Source organism: Paracoccidioides lutzii (assembly GCF_000150705.2).
Source record: "Paracoccidioides lutzii Pb01 unplaced genomic scaffold supercont2.52, whole genome shotgun sequence".
Taxonomy (NCBI): domain Eukaryota; kingdom Fungi; phylum Ascomycota; class Eurotiomycetes; order Onygenales; family Ajellomycetaceae; genus Paracoccidioides; species Paracoccidioides lutzii.
In genome coordinates this window covers 13,444-28,666 of record NW_015440998.1, presented here as the reverse complement: position 1 = coordinate 28,666, position 15,223 = coordinate 13,444, and the positions used below count along the sequence as shown (strand labels likewise).

At 45.3% G+C, this 15,223-nt stretch overlaps 4 protein-coding genes across 4 annotated transcripts; 2 read left to right on the top strand and 2 right to left on the bottom strand.

The window, feature by feature from the left end:
- Positions 1-635: 635 nt before the first annotated feature.
- PAAG_08911 (alcohol dehydrogenase) lies at positions 636-2,309 on the top strand (the record flags this gene model as incomplete). Its single annotated transcript, XM_002789133.1, has 3 exons — positions 636-1,057; positions 1,165-1,223; positions 1,303-2,309. The coding sequence occupies 3 exons, from the start codon at positions 636-638 to the stop codon at positions 2,307-2,309; spliced, it is 1,488 nt and encodes a 495-aa protein (XP_002789179.1).
- A 1,083-nt stretch (positions 2,310-3,392) lies between these two features.
- PAAG_08910 (D-3-phosphoglycerate dehydrogenase) lies at positions 3,393-5,457 on the top strand (the record flags this gene model as incomplete). The annotated part of the gene is made up of 3 exons (XM_015846666.1): positions 3,393-3,651; positions 3,843-4,058; positions 4,151-5,457. 3 exons carry the CDS (start codon positions 3,393-3,395, stop codon positions 5,455-5,457), a joined length of 1,782 nt encoding a protein of 593 aa, XP_015701587.1.
- An 824-nt stretch (positions 5,458-6,281) lies between these two features.
- On the bottom strand, positions 6,282-10,084 carry PAAG_08908 (PAB-dependent poly(A)-specific ribonuclease subunit pan2; the record flags this gene model as incomplete). The annotated part of the gene is made up of 4 exons (XM_015846665.1): positions 6,282-7,272; positions 7,384-8,499; positions 8,558-9,855; positions 9,956-10,084. 4 exons carry the CDS (start codon positions 10,082-10,084, stop codon positions 6,282-6,284), a joined length of 3,534 nt encoding a protein of 1,177 aa, XP_015701586.1.
- Positions 10,085-11,233: 1,149 nt separating this feature from the next.
- Positions 11,234-13,751, bottom strand: PAAG_08907 (class E vacuolar protein-sorting machinery protein hse1; the record flags this gene model as incomplete). Its single annotated transcript, XM_015846664.1, has 9 exons — positions 11,234-11,907; positions 11,990-12,199; positions 12,257-12,868; positions 12,941-13,061; positions 13,150-13,248; positions 13,323-13,398; positions 13,481-13,515; positions 13,589-13,638; positions 13,712-13,751. 9 exons carry the CDS (start codon positions 13,749-13,751, stop codon positions 11,234-11,236), a joined length of 1,917 nt encoding a protein of 638 aa, XP_015701585.1.
- Between the last annotated feature and the right edge of the window lie 1,472 nt (positions 13,752-15,223).

Genomic DNA, 15,223 nt, shown 5'->3' with positions numbered 1-15,223 from the left:
GGGGTGCTTATCGAGTGGTAGTGCTCATCGAGTGGGTGGTGGTCTACCGTACTTCCCGCTATTAATGAAAAGTATTTAACTACGACCACAACTCTGCCCTCTAACTTGGTTATCAAGGCTTTTCGATCACAAACATATATACCTACGATATAGCTGAGTAGAATTGATCAGTCAATTGAAGACATTGTTGGTTAACTTACGGGATAACTTTGTTAACAGGTAGGTATTTATGCCGCGGTTCACGCTCCGGATTGTTGAATTTGTTCTCCATAACTCGGCCCGTCCCTCCAATAGCCTGTTGTCAGTCGTTTAGTTAAACAATTAGGTTAAATGATGTATGGTTTCAGTGATTAAAAGCTCCGAAACCGCGGTTATTCTCCCCCAAAACTTACAACTCCCAACAGACCTTATAAGAGAGACTGCCCTTCCCCGCAAACAACCACAATCGTAATCAGTCATTTATTATAATATTCTTCTTCTACACCTTTGGGTCTCGTTGGTTATTTAGTTGGCATCTGCTATCGAACGCATAGCAGCTATAGCTATATTTTATTAACTGTTAACCCTGGTTCTCCTCTAACCCCAACATCAGTCCACCCATATTGTCTCCAATCACTACCAGAATATAGATTGCCATGGGCCTCCCGTCTATCAGAATAGCTTCCTCAGCTTCTTCCAGGGCTTTCAATCTTCTCCGGACTGTCCAGTTTACCCATCCTCCAAATTGCCCCTGCCATTCTAACCCCACCCATCACCATCACCATCGATATAATTCTCTGATATCCCAACACATCCGCAACCTCGCAACACCCATAGATCCCGCACACCAGAAGGAATATGCTTTTGAAATGGCTGCATCGAGCATCAGGTTTGGCCCAGGGTCCACCAAGGAGGTTGGTATGGATTTCAAGAACCTGGGTGCCAAACGGGTCTGTGTCGTGACAGATCAAAACATTGCCAAACTTGATACTATGGAGCATGTAATCGAGGCCCTCACAAAAGAAGGGGTGGCATTCACAGTCTACGATAAAGTGCGCGTGGAGCCAAAGGATTATTCGTGAGTTTTTTACGTCTCATTCCATCATCACGTTTCTTCCTAGCTGGCTGGGCCGTGGGAGGCGGCCTAAGTGGGAACTTGATGTGCTGACGAACCGTTTGCAATAGAGTCAAGGATGCCATTGCCTTTGCAAAACCTTATAATGCCGATGCTTTTCTGGCCGTGGGTGTGTCTCGTATTATGGATGTGTGCTTAGTAATGTTCCCGTCTTCTAACTGGCCAAAAACTGACCTATTTCGGCGCAGGTGGTGGATCCGTTATTGACACGGCAAAGCTCATGAATCTGTACTGCGTCAACCCCGAAGCCGATTTTCTGGACTTCGTAAATGCACCTCTTGGCAAAGGCCTGCCAATTGCCACGCAGCTGAAGCCCCTGATTGCCGTACCCACCACTGCTGGCACTGGCTCTGAAACTACAGGGACGGCGATTTTCGATCTTGTTTCGAAGAAAGCAAAGACGGGCGTTGCACACAGAAATATGAAGCCTACACTAGGTATCTGTGACCCTCTCAACACGCGAACTATGCCGTCCCAGGTACATTCCTCCTCCGGTCTGGATGTCCTCTGCCATTCGCTTGAGTCGTGGACCGCGATCCCTTACAACGAAAGAACCCCACGCCCTTCCAACCCAATTAACCGACCAGCTTACCAGGGTGCAAACCCAATCTCAGATATCTTTTCCTTGCAGGCACTGCGCAGTACCGTAAAATATCTTCCCCGTGCGGTGAAAGACCCAGACGACAGCGAAGCACAAAGCCAAATGCTACTCGCTGCAACGTTAGCTGGCATCGGCTTCGGAAATGCGGGGGTTCATCTGTGCCACGGAATGAGCTACCCAATCTCTGGGCAAAATCCGGGCTATAAGCACCCAGGATATGCTGTGGGTCACGATATAATCCCCCATGGCGTTTCTGTTGCGGTAACAGCGCCAGCCGTTTTCAAATTCACTGCGGCAAGCAACCCGGACCGTCACTTAGCCGCAGCGGAAGCATTCGGGAAGGATATCTCCAATGTAAAAAGAGAGAGTGCTGGAGAGTTGCTGAGTGAAACAATCGCAGAGTTTCTGATTGGGTTGGGTGACCAGCCACGAGGGTTGAAGGCTCTTGGGTTTAATTCCAGCAATGTGGACGATCTGATCGAAGGAACCATTCCGCAACAGCGGGTTTTGAACCTAGCCCCTACCCTGAGTAAAGAGCTGGGAGCTGAAAGAGAAGAATTAAGGAAGCTTTTCGAGGACTCCATGGAGTATTAGGAGATAACTATTTCGTAGCCGATACACCACTCTGTTGGCCTCAATTTTTCCTAACTGGCCGGAGACGAATTTCTGGGTTAATTAATGCTGTTTTATATTCTATCTTTTCATTTGTTTCACTTAACCTGTAACTAACCATAAAACGTGGTTTAACTATGTATGTGCAGTAGGTACATGTACAGAGATACTTTCAAACAGATGGATTATCCGTCTATCCATTGGGCCTTTTATTAACTGTAACTGTAACTATAGGTATATATCGCTCTCCTATCGTCCGCCAGGTACCTCCGAAGCATCCATGGATATCAATATGAAGGTAAAGTCATTCAGCGGCGTTGGAACGTCCAGTCCAATGAAAAACCTCTCCTTTCAATGGAAATGGATGTTCCTTGGTTCCAGGTAACTCAATCTCCCGCTAACTCATTCTCCGGGTACTTATCGAGGCCCCTTTTAGTTAGGCACAGGCAGATAGACACATCGTTAAAGTTATCCATCACTCATAACTAAGGAAATCCACTCATTATCTAATAACTCCCAAGGTAACAAGGTCCACGAACAGACAGCAGCTAGTCAACCACCCGGAGTTATTTAACTACTCTCGTCGCCCAATGATAACACAACATGCCTTGTGGCGCTGATTTGTTCCGCATCCGAAATCCTCAGTTTTCCTTTGATTGCGTAGATTCGCGGGGCAGAGAGAACATTGAGAGGCCATGCCACTGAGTGAGTATTTATCTAAGGGATTACCATACAGACGTACTCATTTAACTACTGTGAAAATCCCTTCCCCTAGTGCATTATCATTTGCTTGCTATGTTCCTCTCTCTTTTTAAAACCATCATCCACTGCACCACCAGCTAAGAAACTTATTTTCAGACAGTCTTAATACGGAGTACTACGTGAATAATCTCCTTATTTTAGTCGTCTTCAATTGTTTAGACATTGAGGGATATATATTCGTGCCACCGTATCATCAGCTTGCAGCTTTTCATCTCACTGCAATTTCAAGGCGATCGATCTATTTGATTTCAACACAGCTTTCAATACCATCCATCCATCACCCATAGTTCCCTTCCACTAGTTATGCCTCTACTATCCGAGAACGGCGTGCCAGCAAAGGTGCTAGTCCCAGAGAACCTATCACCTGATGGCCTAGCTTTGCTCAGAACTACACTGGATGTACACGAGAAAAGAGGTCTCAGTCCAGAAGAGCTGCTGAGAATCATCCCGGATTACCAAGCATTGCTTATTCGTTCAGAGACCAAAGTCACTGCCGAGGTCTTGCGGGCTGGGAAGAATCTGAAGGTTGTTGCGAGGGCGGGAGTTGGTGTTGATAACGTTGGTGAGAATGCTTTAGTGTTTTTCTTTTCTGCTGTCCCCCTTGCATCTCTATATGTCTTTAACATGCTTCATCATTTGTGTGTGTTATTGTTGTTGTTACTTTAATTATCTCCATGATTTCGGGCCAGGGAATATAATCTTTGCCTATTGGAGTTTTGAAATGTTGACTAACAAGCAGTCTTCTTCAAACAGATGTCCCTACTGCAACCAAGCTTGGGATTGTAGTTATAAATTCCCCTTCAGGGAATGTCGGCGCTGCCGCAGAACATACCATAGCACTCATGTTATCAATGGCCAGAAACATCTCTGAAGGCTGTTCAACCCTCAAAGCTGGTAAATGGGAAAGGAGTCGGTTAGTGGGCATTGAAGTAAAAGGCAAAACTCTAGGAATCATTGGATTGGGAAAAGGTTCGTACCTTTCTGCTTGACTTTGAACCCGAAGCGGGAAAGGAACAACACACCCTCTCATACAGTATTCATTCCTGTAGTTGGTTTAATAGTTGCGCGGCTCGCCAAGGGGCTCGGTATGAAGGTTAACGCTGTGGACCCCTATGCTTCCCCAGCAGTTGCAGAATCCGCCTCTGTCAACCTTTTTCCTTCCCTCGCTGCTCTACTACCAACAGTGGACTTTCTCACGATCCATACACCCTTAATCGCATCTACGAAGGGCATGATATCTTCAGCAGAGATTTCACAGATGAAACGGGGTGCTCGTGTACTAAATGTAGCTCGTGGTGGGACTGTTGACGAAGTCGCCCTTCTTGAAGCTCTGGAATCAGGCCAGCTGGCTGCAGCAGCAGTCGATGTATTTACCTCTGAACCACCATTTGCTGACTCCAGCGCGTCAAGACTAATCGCCCACCCTCGTGTGGTGGCCACTCCGCATCTTGGTGCTTCTACCGTTGAAGCACAGGAGAATGTCTCCATTGATGTTTGCGAGCAAGTGCTTCAGATATTAGGCGGTGCTCTTCCCCGAAGCGCTGTAAATGCCCCGCTGATTTTACCAGAGGAGTATAAGAAGCTCCAACCGTTTGTGCATCTCGTTGAGAAGATGGGAAGCTTGTATACGCAGCATTATACCTCGTCCTCCACATACACAGCAAACAGTACTGCGTTTGACCTGATCTATGAAGGTGAGATTTCGGGAATTAACAATACAAAACCACTCTTCGCTGCCTTGGTTAAGGGCCTCATTGCGCCGATCAGCAATACCGCAGGTGTAAACGTGAATATAGTCAACGCAGAGCTCATTGCAAGAGAACGTGGCATTGTCGTCAACGAGCAATTTTCCCGAGACCAGGCATCACACTCATATTCTTCTCTCATCACACTGGTCGCTCGCCCGCCTTCCCGCCCATCCTTCCGTCCCCCACCAGGCGAGGCAATTTCCGTTTCCTCCGCAAAACTGGTCCCCGAACAACAAATAATTTCTGGGACATGCTCGCAGTCTCAACCCCTAATATCTCGGCTCGGTCGATTTACTACCTCCTTTGCTCCTGAAGGGACGTTGCTAATTTGTCACAATTATGACTCTCCTGGGAAAATTGGAGTTGTCGGAAGTATATTGGGGAAGGGAGGTGTCAACATCAACTTTATGGGCGTGGCCCCTGTTTCCAAGAGCTTGCTAGTGGGTCAGAAGATCAAAGGTCTTGGCGAGGTCAAAGCCGGCCTTGACGAAACAGGGTGTTATGAACCTGAAAAGGAGGCATTGATGATCCTGGGTGTAGATAGGACTGTGGAAGATAATGTAGTTAAGGCTCTTGTGGAAGAAGGGGGGGCATTGAGTGTAAGTGTGCTCTCACTGTAGCTAAACATTTGCACTCCTTTCTTTTCCAGATACCGTCGTTCGCTTCAACAAGCTACGTTTCGACATGATTGAATGATTCTCCAACAAGTCATTCATATATTTCCCCCTAGGGCTTCGGGATTTTCATTTTCAACGGGTTCATTCCATTGTGCAAAAGAAACATAGATGGAATTTTGTCATGTTTAGTGAAACTTGCGAAACATACAATGACAAACCCCATAAGGTAAACACTTAGCCCGGAGTTCTGTCTTGCGTCTTGTGCTCAATTCCATTATATACAAATTTAAACCAACCGGATGGTTGGTTAAGGGGGATAATAATATCTGGCCTCCAAAAGCTAAGCAGAAACTAGATCAGGTAAATTTTGCTAGGAAGCCTAATCCGATTTGAGAACAGCGGCTAAAGGTGGGCGGTAAGATTGGGACGTTCAGGAGTCGAAGTAGACACCTGGGCAGTGCTGCTTTCCTGGCATTTCAAGCAGGCATCTGCGGATGGGCTATGGAGGTTCCATAAAGGTAGTGTATTTCAGAATTAAATGGTAACTAATCACAACTTGGACACCAAAAAATTAATAACTCAACGCGCCTGTATATCCTGTAAATAGATTCATACGCATACAGTCGTAAATAGTAATTGGTCAATCATTGACAGTGCAACAGAGCTATGTCGACCTGTTGAATGCCCAATCTAGGCATCAGCTAAGCTGTACCATAGAAACACGAAAACAGAATATCATCCGCCAATGGTTGCCAGAATAAGCAGTCACTTCAAATAAGTCGATAGATACCTCTGCTGCTAGACTACGTCATATTGGGGAAGATGTCTCATCGTAGATGACTGCCTCCGAAAATGTCTGGCACCTTGCTGGCTCCTCCCGCAAAGCTACCGTTACTTGGAGTAAGGGCAACCGATCTTCTAAAGGCTTGTCCGGGGGTAGATGGAGCACTGCCGTTCATACTTCCACCGGAACTCAGGGTTCCAGCAACTATTCCTAAATCTGGGGTATTGCGGCCGCTGACAGGGAGATGTGAGTTGGCAGTCCCTGATAACGCAAGAGAATTAGAAAAATTCCGCGGAGGAGGTTTGAAGCCCAGTTTAAAGCCTTCGCGGAATATCTCTTCCAGCATTTGCGAGACAATGCCCGCATCTTCATATTCTTGGAATTTCTTCCAAAGACGTAGGGCCATGCGAGCATCTTCGATAGAATCATGACCTTCAGAAGCAGCTTGAGCGGGGTCGGTAGAGGTGGCATAAGTCGTGGATATGGTCGATTCCTCCTGGATGTATTCTTTAAAAACAGCCCAAGCAAGGTAGCGAAGACTGAGGCGACGGTTTTTCGATGGATGGAAAAAGAGGTACTGTGTATCCACAGATTGTGATTTGGGGACCTGGATATTAATCTTTCGGAAATCCGAAGCCAGACCATGCCCAACGAAGACACAACCCAAATTTAGAAGAAGCCATAACTTCTTATAAGCCACTTTTAAAGGAACAAGGTTATGAGAGCTGGTTCGGGGATCTAAGTCGCCAGGCTTGATCCCTGAATATTGTGTAACATAATCAACGATCGGGTCCTTGATGGTAATATAATCATCGATGAAAGGGACTCCTTCGGCAGCGCCAGAGCCGCGGATGACAGAAACTCGCGCAAGTCCACTTTTACTCGGCCGAACCATTTCCTGTGTACCGTCTGCCTTGACCTCAATTTCTGCCTTTTCCAGGTCAACAAACTCGGTATCCAAAGCGACAGGGGTTCGCGCAGACGGCTTTTCGTCTGCCTGGAGAATTTGACATGCCTCAGTTAGGCGATAATTGCTGCGGACTAGTTAGAGTAAAAATAATCCGATGGTGGGTAGGAGAGAAGTATGGTGCGGGTTTGGGAGGAAAAGGAACAGAAAAAAAATAAAAATATCAGAGAAAACGCACTTCATGGACCACTCATAAAATAGGAGAGTGGTATCAAGTTCGTCTTTCCAGGAATCGTCCACGCCATGCCGAGCAGTTTGCACCTGATAAGCCAAACTACAGGGTGTTTTCCAAGTCTGAGCAAATGCAAACACCTCATCTCGACTAACCTCTGTAACCAGAAAATCGTTAAAAAGATGCCAACGATCCATTTCGCTCGTATCACGTGAGGAAATGGCGACGTTGATGAAAGAAACCAAATGTGGCTTGTGATGGTCGGGGATATCAATTTCCGCAACTAGTCCTACCAGCTCATAGACCGTAAAGTTAGGAATGTCATTTCTTTGGCGTGCTTTTAGCTCTTCGCCTTCGAAACATTGAATACGACCATCTTCAAGGAGGATCCCAACCTCTTCTGGTAGCCATCCAGGCGTACCCCACAATTGGCGGATGTTGGCGTTATTGATGGCAGCATTTATCATCAACACAAGCGGCATCCTATGCACTGTTTTACGTATCGATACTTGCTGGTACCGTCGGCAGTGGCTGCACCAGCCTCGATTTTGTGTTTCACGTTCGATTGTAGACTTGAGGATACTCGAAAATCGATAAGAGGAACTGCGCCGCGACTGCTTAAGATCGATTGTAGGATAGATTAGTTCATTTACAAATGCATTACCAGGTCGTATGGTCTCATTGCGACAAAGCATGCAGCGAATTGATTCAACTGCATCTGTTGATAGTGTATGGTCTAGCTGGTCGGAATGTGGGAACATCAATCGAAAATCGTGGGAGATCTGATTCAAAAAAAATCGATTGACAGACTGAATAGATAACGAAAGAGATTTGGCGGTCAGATTTTCTTCAAGAAGGCCGAGGTTTGCTGCTTCTCGAAAACCGCTAAAGGTTTTTAACAGGTTTGTTGCTTGGCAGTTTTGCCCATTTGCTTTATCTAGCATATCGAATAAAAACCCCATTTCGCAGAGTAAACAATTGTCATATATGCAGTTCGTTGCTGCATGGTGGAGAGCCAGATTCCGGATCAAGGGAACGAATTTGTATAGTTGGAGAAGGGAGTTTGTGAAAGAGTTGGCTATATGTGTTTCCAACCCTGAAAATACAGTTTTATTGTAGTACCTGGATTATAAAATTAGTATTCATTCGGAAGTTATATGTTTGTTCGAAGGGAACCGACCTAAAATCAAAATCGTCGACGCCAAATTTGCTATATTTGATCTCGACATTACTATATTTCAAAAGTGGATCTTCTTCTGCGTCTTGAGTAATAGTTGCTTCTGCCAGATTCTTTGCAGCTTCGTCCAAGTTACTGTTAAACTTGGCTTTAGCTTGCGCCCTTGCTCGCTCGCTCAAGAACTTCGGAGCGGCCAATGCAGGTTCGGGGATCGGCTGTGCACGTGTATTTTCAACTTGATACCTCCGTGTCTTACGTGGATTGGGGGCATAGTGTCCAATTTCGCCGGCATGGAGGTATGGAGTAATAGCCTGATCAACTTGTGGAGGGATGCTTCCAATCTCGAAAACCATATGACTGGGCCAAGCAGAAAGGAGCCGTTCATGGTAATATGGCATCCCGATTACATTAAGAGGAGTATCGTTCAACCAATCCACTAAAGGAGGACGTGAAGGAACATCTGCAAATTCGGATTCTTTGCTCATTTCGTTAAAGTGGATCTTGGAGGGAGAACCCCAGAGGTGCACTAAACATTCCGCATCGTTGACAGCGAGAGCCTCCCCAGAAGGGGAGATTTCAAGGCCAAGCATAAATGTTACATTTGCCTGTCGTAAATTAATTGCGTTGGGATTCATCAGATCAACTACTTGGAGCTGGCCGGTTTGTGAGGCTACAAAGCTTGTTGTCTGTAATTTTGGGTGCATTCGGACATAGGCGGCTCCGGCGTGGAAAGGGATTGGAGGTAAAGGGGTTAAGGTCTTCAGATCATAAACGTTCGCCAAAGGGTCGACAATCGGTGAGCCGAGATGCCGTACAGAAAAGCCGCAAGTAACAAGGTAGTCGTTCCGAGCATCCATATCATTAACAACAGTGCCATGCGCCTTCCAGCTTTTCACTACGCTAAAATCGGACAAACTTAGAGCATTGACAGAGCCAGTATCTGTCGCAGCGCACAAGTAACGGCTTTTCTTCATTATAGTATAGCGGAATTCCGTCGTAATTTTGTCCACGATGGTTCCTTTGTCAACGTCAATGTGAAACATTATTGGCTGGCAACCAGCAACGATTATTTTTGAAGACTGCTGGGTGAAACTCATGCAGCGGAGATCTTCCATTTCTTCGTGAGTAATATGCCATATTGTCAGGCCGCGCCGGGAGATGAAATGCACACTTTTGGAAGAAACCGATATCACCCCTTTGTGGTGAAATAGAAGCTGACGGACTGGTCCCTCAGATGCGGGGTGGGCTCTAACGGACGTATATCTCTGGAGTTCAGGCCCATAGAAGGAGGCCACCCGTCCCTAATAACAAGAGGAAGTGGATATGTATTAGTAAATTTCTTATCCCACTTATGCACCACCAACCCCAAGCTGGAGAGGGTGGGGTGAGGGGTCAGCTCACGAATTCATTGCCCGTCCATAGCAATTCCTGGGTGTCATCGAAAGCAATGGTTGAGGCGACAGTCGGTAGGACATGGGGACCAGAAGGAGGAACAGCTAGCCGGGAAACTTCATCCCAATCAGGATCCATGAAGGCTCCTTGCCTGCCGGTGATCAGGCAATGCTGGTGTGATATTAGAGGTAAAGTCAGTGAATCTCTTGCCGTCAGGTCAGGTTCGCGATTTTACCACTCAACAGTACCCATAGGGAATTAGGCCCAAGGAGAAGCATCATTGTGAGGAAACAGTAAGGAAATATGGTATTAGATGATTCAAAAGGGTTTCTCTCACCGACCAGAGGAGTAGGTGGCAAAGATGACGAAGTAACCAATGAAGTTATGAATACCAGCAGCTAAATGCTCAGCTGGGTCCACAGAAGAATATGCGAATCAACAGTCTAGCGCCTTTCATGAGTAATATCCACAACTTAAAATGGAATAGTACTTCTGTAGTCTTTGTTTTACAGCCTAAACAAGCTGTTGCACTCCTTCAAGCTCAAGTCAGAAATTAACTAAAGCTCGAAATGTTGGAAGATTGGACCGAACAATTGAGGTCACGTGAGAATATTGGGTTTACAGAACGTATTGCCAAACTTTGTTGGATACGACAAGATAACTGGGCTCTTTGAGTGAGATTTATATTTACTTGTGGGGTAATTGGACTACGCAAAGGACTCTTATATGTCATTAAGCATGTGTCTGCATAAATCCGTCAATCTGAATCCGACCTACCACCCCATTCACTAGCCAATAGGTGGTTAAAACTAATCAGGAGCGCGGAGAGGAAAACGATGAAGTGCAGGAAACTGAGAAGTGTCGAGAGCAAAGGCATAAACAAGAAGAAACATATGATATATATGGAATAGGAGAGAGATGAATTGAAACACGAACGGCCAAGATGTTTAGTGAAGCACACAATGGTCGGAGTTGTTTAATCCTCAAAAGCCGCCCACATAATAACCATAGTGATTGGTAAGGCACTCCTTTGACAAAGAGAATGTCATTCTAGTTAGTTTTAGGGGGGGGGGGGGGGGGGGGAAGAGGGCCGCGCCAGAATGATTTTGGACCGCGCGTTGTCACAATGTAATGTATAATAAAAACACAAATAATTAAAAAAAACCTATGTCCTGGCCGTCAATATCCAACTATGTCTGTAAGCCCGGTAGTGGATCTATACACTTCCGATCATCTTCCTATTTCTTTGGCGATAAATCCAATGCTTTCAACGCCAAAGGATCCTATTTACCGGTAAAAAGAACTTGGGTTGGTGTTTGGTGAGCTTGGATGATTCACGCCAGGCAACTGATAGGTTTGGTACCCACCACTAGTTTGCCCTGGTCTCGCCCCAGCAGAAAATCTGGGGTACGGAAGTTGAACTGGGCTGCTAGATGGCATAGGAGGAGGCGCTTGAGCAGGTTGGCTAGGAGAGTTCTGGGAAACTTGATGCTGTTGCTGAACGAGTTGTGGGGGCTGTGACTGAGTGGGATAGGGCGGATTTACAGATTGTGGTTGGGCTAGTAGTTGTGGGATTTCATCGGCGGAGTAATTTGGGGAGGCAAAGTCATTTGATTGTTGTAATTGCGGCTGCTGCTGCTGCGCGACGGACGATCGAGCCTGATGCACAGGTAGGTGGTAAGAGTGCCGGATATTTGGTGGTGCGTTCTCTTGAGGGGAATCGTATACTGATGTACCAAGCTCCTGAGGGTGGTCAGGGGGATTCTGGGGGCGGTGGTGAACGAGGCCATTTGTTCCGTAGGAGTCGGGTGGTACTTGTTGTTGATGTTGTTTTACCGGGTGCGTGCCAGTGGGTGTTCGTTGTCGAGGGTCGGGCGTCTGGGTGTTAGTTGGGTAAGGTAGTTGGGATTGTTCGGACCCGTAGAACGGGACTTGACTGGGCTGAATAGGTTTTGAAGTGTCTACGTTTTAGCCGTCAGTGTTCCTGTGCCTGAGAAGTTTCTGTGTCAGAAATGACACCCAAGGGACAAAACACAGGCGCACCTTGAGGGTGGGGGGTATAGTAACGCTGAGGGTCTTGTGGTGGAGCTCCGTGGGGATATGCCTGGAGACCACTTTGCACTGGATAGCCGTATATGGTCTGGTGAGGACGTCCGTAATGCGGCTGAGCCGGATGAGCCATCGATGCCTCAAGCAAGGACTCGTAGTCCCTACGAGCTTTGATGAACTTTTCATTCAGTTGCGTGAAGTCATCTTCGAAGAAGTCAGAAAAACTAGTTGACAAAGTGACACACAAATGCAAACACATACCCTTCTTTTGTGAGTATTTACCAATCAGCTCAATGAGTTTTGGCCGTATAGCAAGGGTTGAATGGTAAAGGGTTGTGATTTCCTCATTCTCCTGGACATTGAGCTCTGAGTTGCTGGTGCTCAAAAGTGTTAGAAGCTTCTCCACATTTTTAATCTCTGCGAACACTTCAGCTTCCATTTGCGCTTCTCTTTGGAGTTCCTCTTGTGTTGGGTCTGAAAGTTTTTCAACATAGTTTAGGGGAAAAATGCCGGTCTGGCCGCGCAAAGATCCCTTCCACCAGTCCTTGTAAACAGATTCGAGGACTGCAATAACATCACCCCTGCGGAACTGGAGTTCTCCGGGTTCGGAGGGCTGAAAGTCATACAAAGCTCTAACGCGAGATACAGTCGCCGCCGTCGTTCCAGATGGGACATGCTGGGAGGGCGCAGGCTGGGGTTTGTTGGTTTCGCTGGCAGAAGGTTGGGTGGCTGTTTTGTTTTGGGCAGTGGGAGAAGAAGGTTTATCTTTAATGGACAGTGCGAGTGCCATTTGAAGTTCCTCTTCCTCCTTCTGTCTATCAAGCTCGGTGATTTGTCGCTTTGTTGGCTTGGACGGCGGTTGGAGATTCGGGTCTGTTCCAGCAAACGGTCAGCCACGAATCCAACATTAACACTCCCCACAACACCATTCAGCCTGTCACTCACTCTGCGACTTGAGTTTCATATATGCTTGCTCCATAATTCCGAAGTCAGAATTGCTCGAAAACATCTCTGTCCACTCTTCCATTCTTTCTAGAATCTTCGCCTTCACTTGTTGGTGGGTATTCTTTGAAGAACCGGATTAGCATGGTGGAAGGGAAGAGTGTGTGGGCCATGTGCGTACGCCAAATCAACGCAAGCATCAGTTGACATACCCGATCATTTGCAAGTCGTAGTAGGGCATCCGTAAAGCTTCTCGACGCCAACTCACGGTGCATTTTAACGCCGCAATTTTGCGAAAGCGCATTGGCAAGCTGATTCTGTTAGCAACAAAGGAACCACAACCATAACATAGAGGTAAGCCCAAAAAAGAAAGAAATAAGCATACTTCAAGGGTATAAAGTTGCACATTGGCATTCCGGTGGGCAAGTCTTTTTATCATTGCAGCCACAGCATCTTTCGCTCTGGGAACTCGGACAAACGAAGTCAGCTCATTACTTCCACTTATTGTATCTGTGGTTTTACACAAAGATTCCAAGCCCATACCCGGTATCCTCGCTGCCGACCTTGTCGCAAACATCCTTTACACCATTGTTTATTAGCATATTAAGTGGTAAGGAGAACTTGATTCAATTTTCCGAATGCTTAGCATACAAGAATGAATTCCCAGTTTTCCGAAGTCAAGTTCTCGTCCGTCGCCTTGGCTAAGGGAAGTTAATTCAGGATTCGTCGTCAAGATATCCACAGAGGTAAACGGCAATTGGGGATTCAACTCACCAACGGCATCGTCGAAGGCGTTTTGTTGCGTGCGGAACATGATAAACAATAACCCCTTTGAGGTGGCAAGAAGGGGGAGAGCACAAGATATTGATTGTGTCAAATGATGATATACACGTATTCGAGTCGCCCGGGCGGATGAGAATGAGTGTATATGGTGGATGGACTAATGATTTGTCCTGTAAAAGAAATAAAATACGACAAGACTGAACCGCCAGGTTCTTCCGGCCCACTTAAGAGTCGCAGCAGTCAAAAGCCACGAGGGGTCATCAGTCAGGGGTGGTGGATGGTTGACAGCGACGTTCTGAGTGTGGGTATGAGAAGTGTTAGAAATGCGACTTGTAGAACTAGTTAGATAGTGGATGTGAATCAGTGCTGATGATGATTGGAAAAGAGTAATTGATGATCGAGTGGAATTTTAGTTAATGCAACCATAAGATAATTAACTAACTAATTACTTAACATCAATTAACTAACGTAATCCACACCCGAGCGAACCACACCTATGAGTGAACCATCAAATCCAAAAAAGCTTCAACTTTCTAACCCACCCACTTCAATGTGTGAGAATGCCACCAATTCGCAATAAAAATGTCAGAAACTCTGTAGAAATAGGGGGAAGAATTGAACTCACAATAAAAGCTTTAAAAAAATAATGAAAATACCTCAATTCATAAAGCTGCATGTCTTCATGAGGTCTCATATACTACTCTATATTATAGATTTAACAGCTGACTTGTATATGTAAATCTACATACAAATTCAATCAAATTAACTGAGTCTAAAAAGAATCAACTAGTTCAGTGAATTCTAGATCTGGTAAAACAAGGAATACCTCTCTGATATTTGTTGAGAATATGATTAATCATCTTCTTAAACTTCAACATTCAATCTTTGTCTCAATCTCTGCTCTCTGAATTAGTAAGAACTGAATCTACAAACTGATTAAATATTGTACAGAGCTTCATTGTCACTATTTCAGACACTATAATCATGAGTGAGCTAAATGTGAGAATTTAAGAATTATTCAGACTTGATTTAAAATCTTAAAGAATACAATTACTGAGCATAAAATTCTGTTTTAATATATATATAACTTTGATGAGACTAAGTTTGCAATAAGACTCTGTATTATTACTATGATTATTACTAGTAATGCAATCGGACACCTGTTTGTACAGGACATCTGTTTGTACACTTTTTCGCTACATAACACATCTATCAATTTGATTGTCAAAATGTCAACAACAAAAAACAATCAAGCTTCCTATCAAGAAGGAAGAATTCAATTAGCCATTCAGGCATTGAAGACATCAAATTTTAAGTGTCTGAGTTACTGTATGTGCATATCAGATTTCTTACACCAGCTTAGTTGAGTGACTACATAGTCATATAATATCAAAAAATTCTTAGCTTAAAAATTGAAAACTCAGTTTTATAAAGAAATTAGTCCTTCTTCAGTAAATAATATTCATAGATGAATAAGGTCAGTCTCTCTAGATGAGCACTATA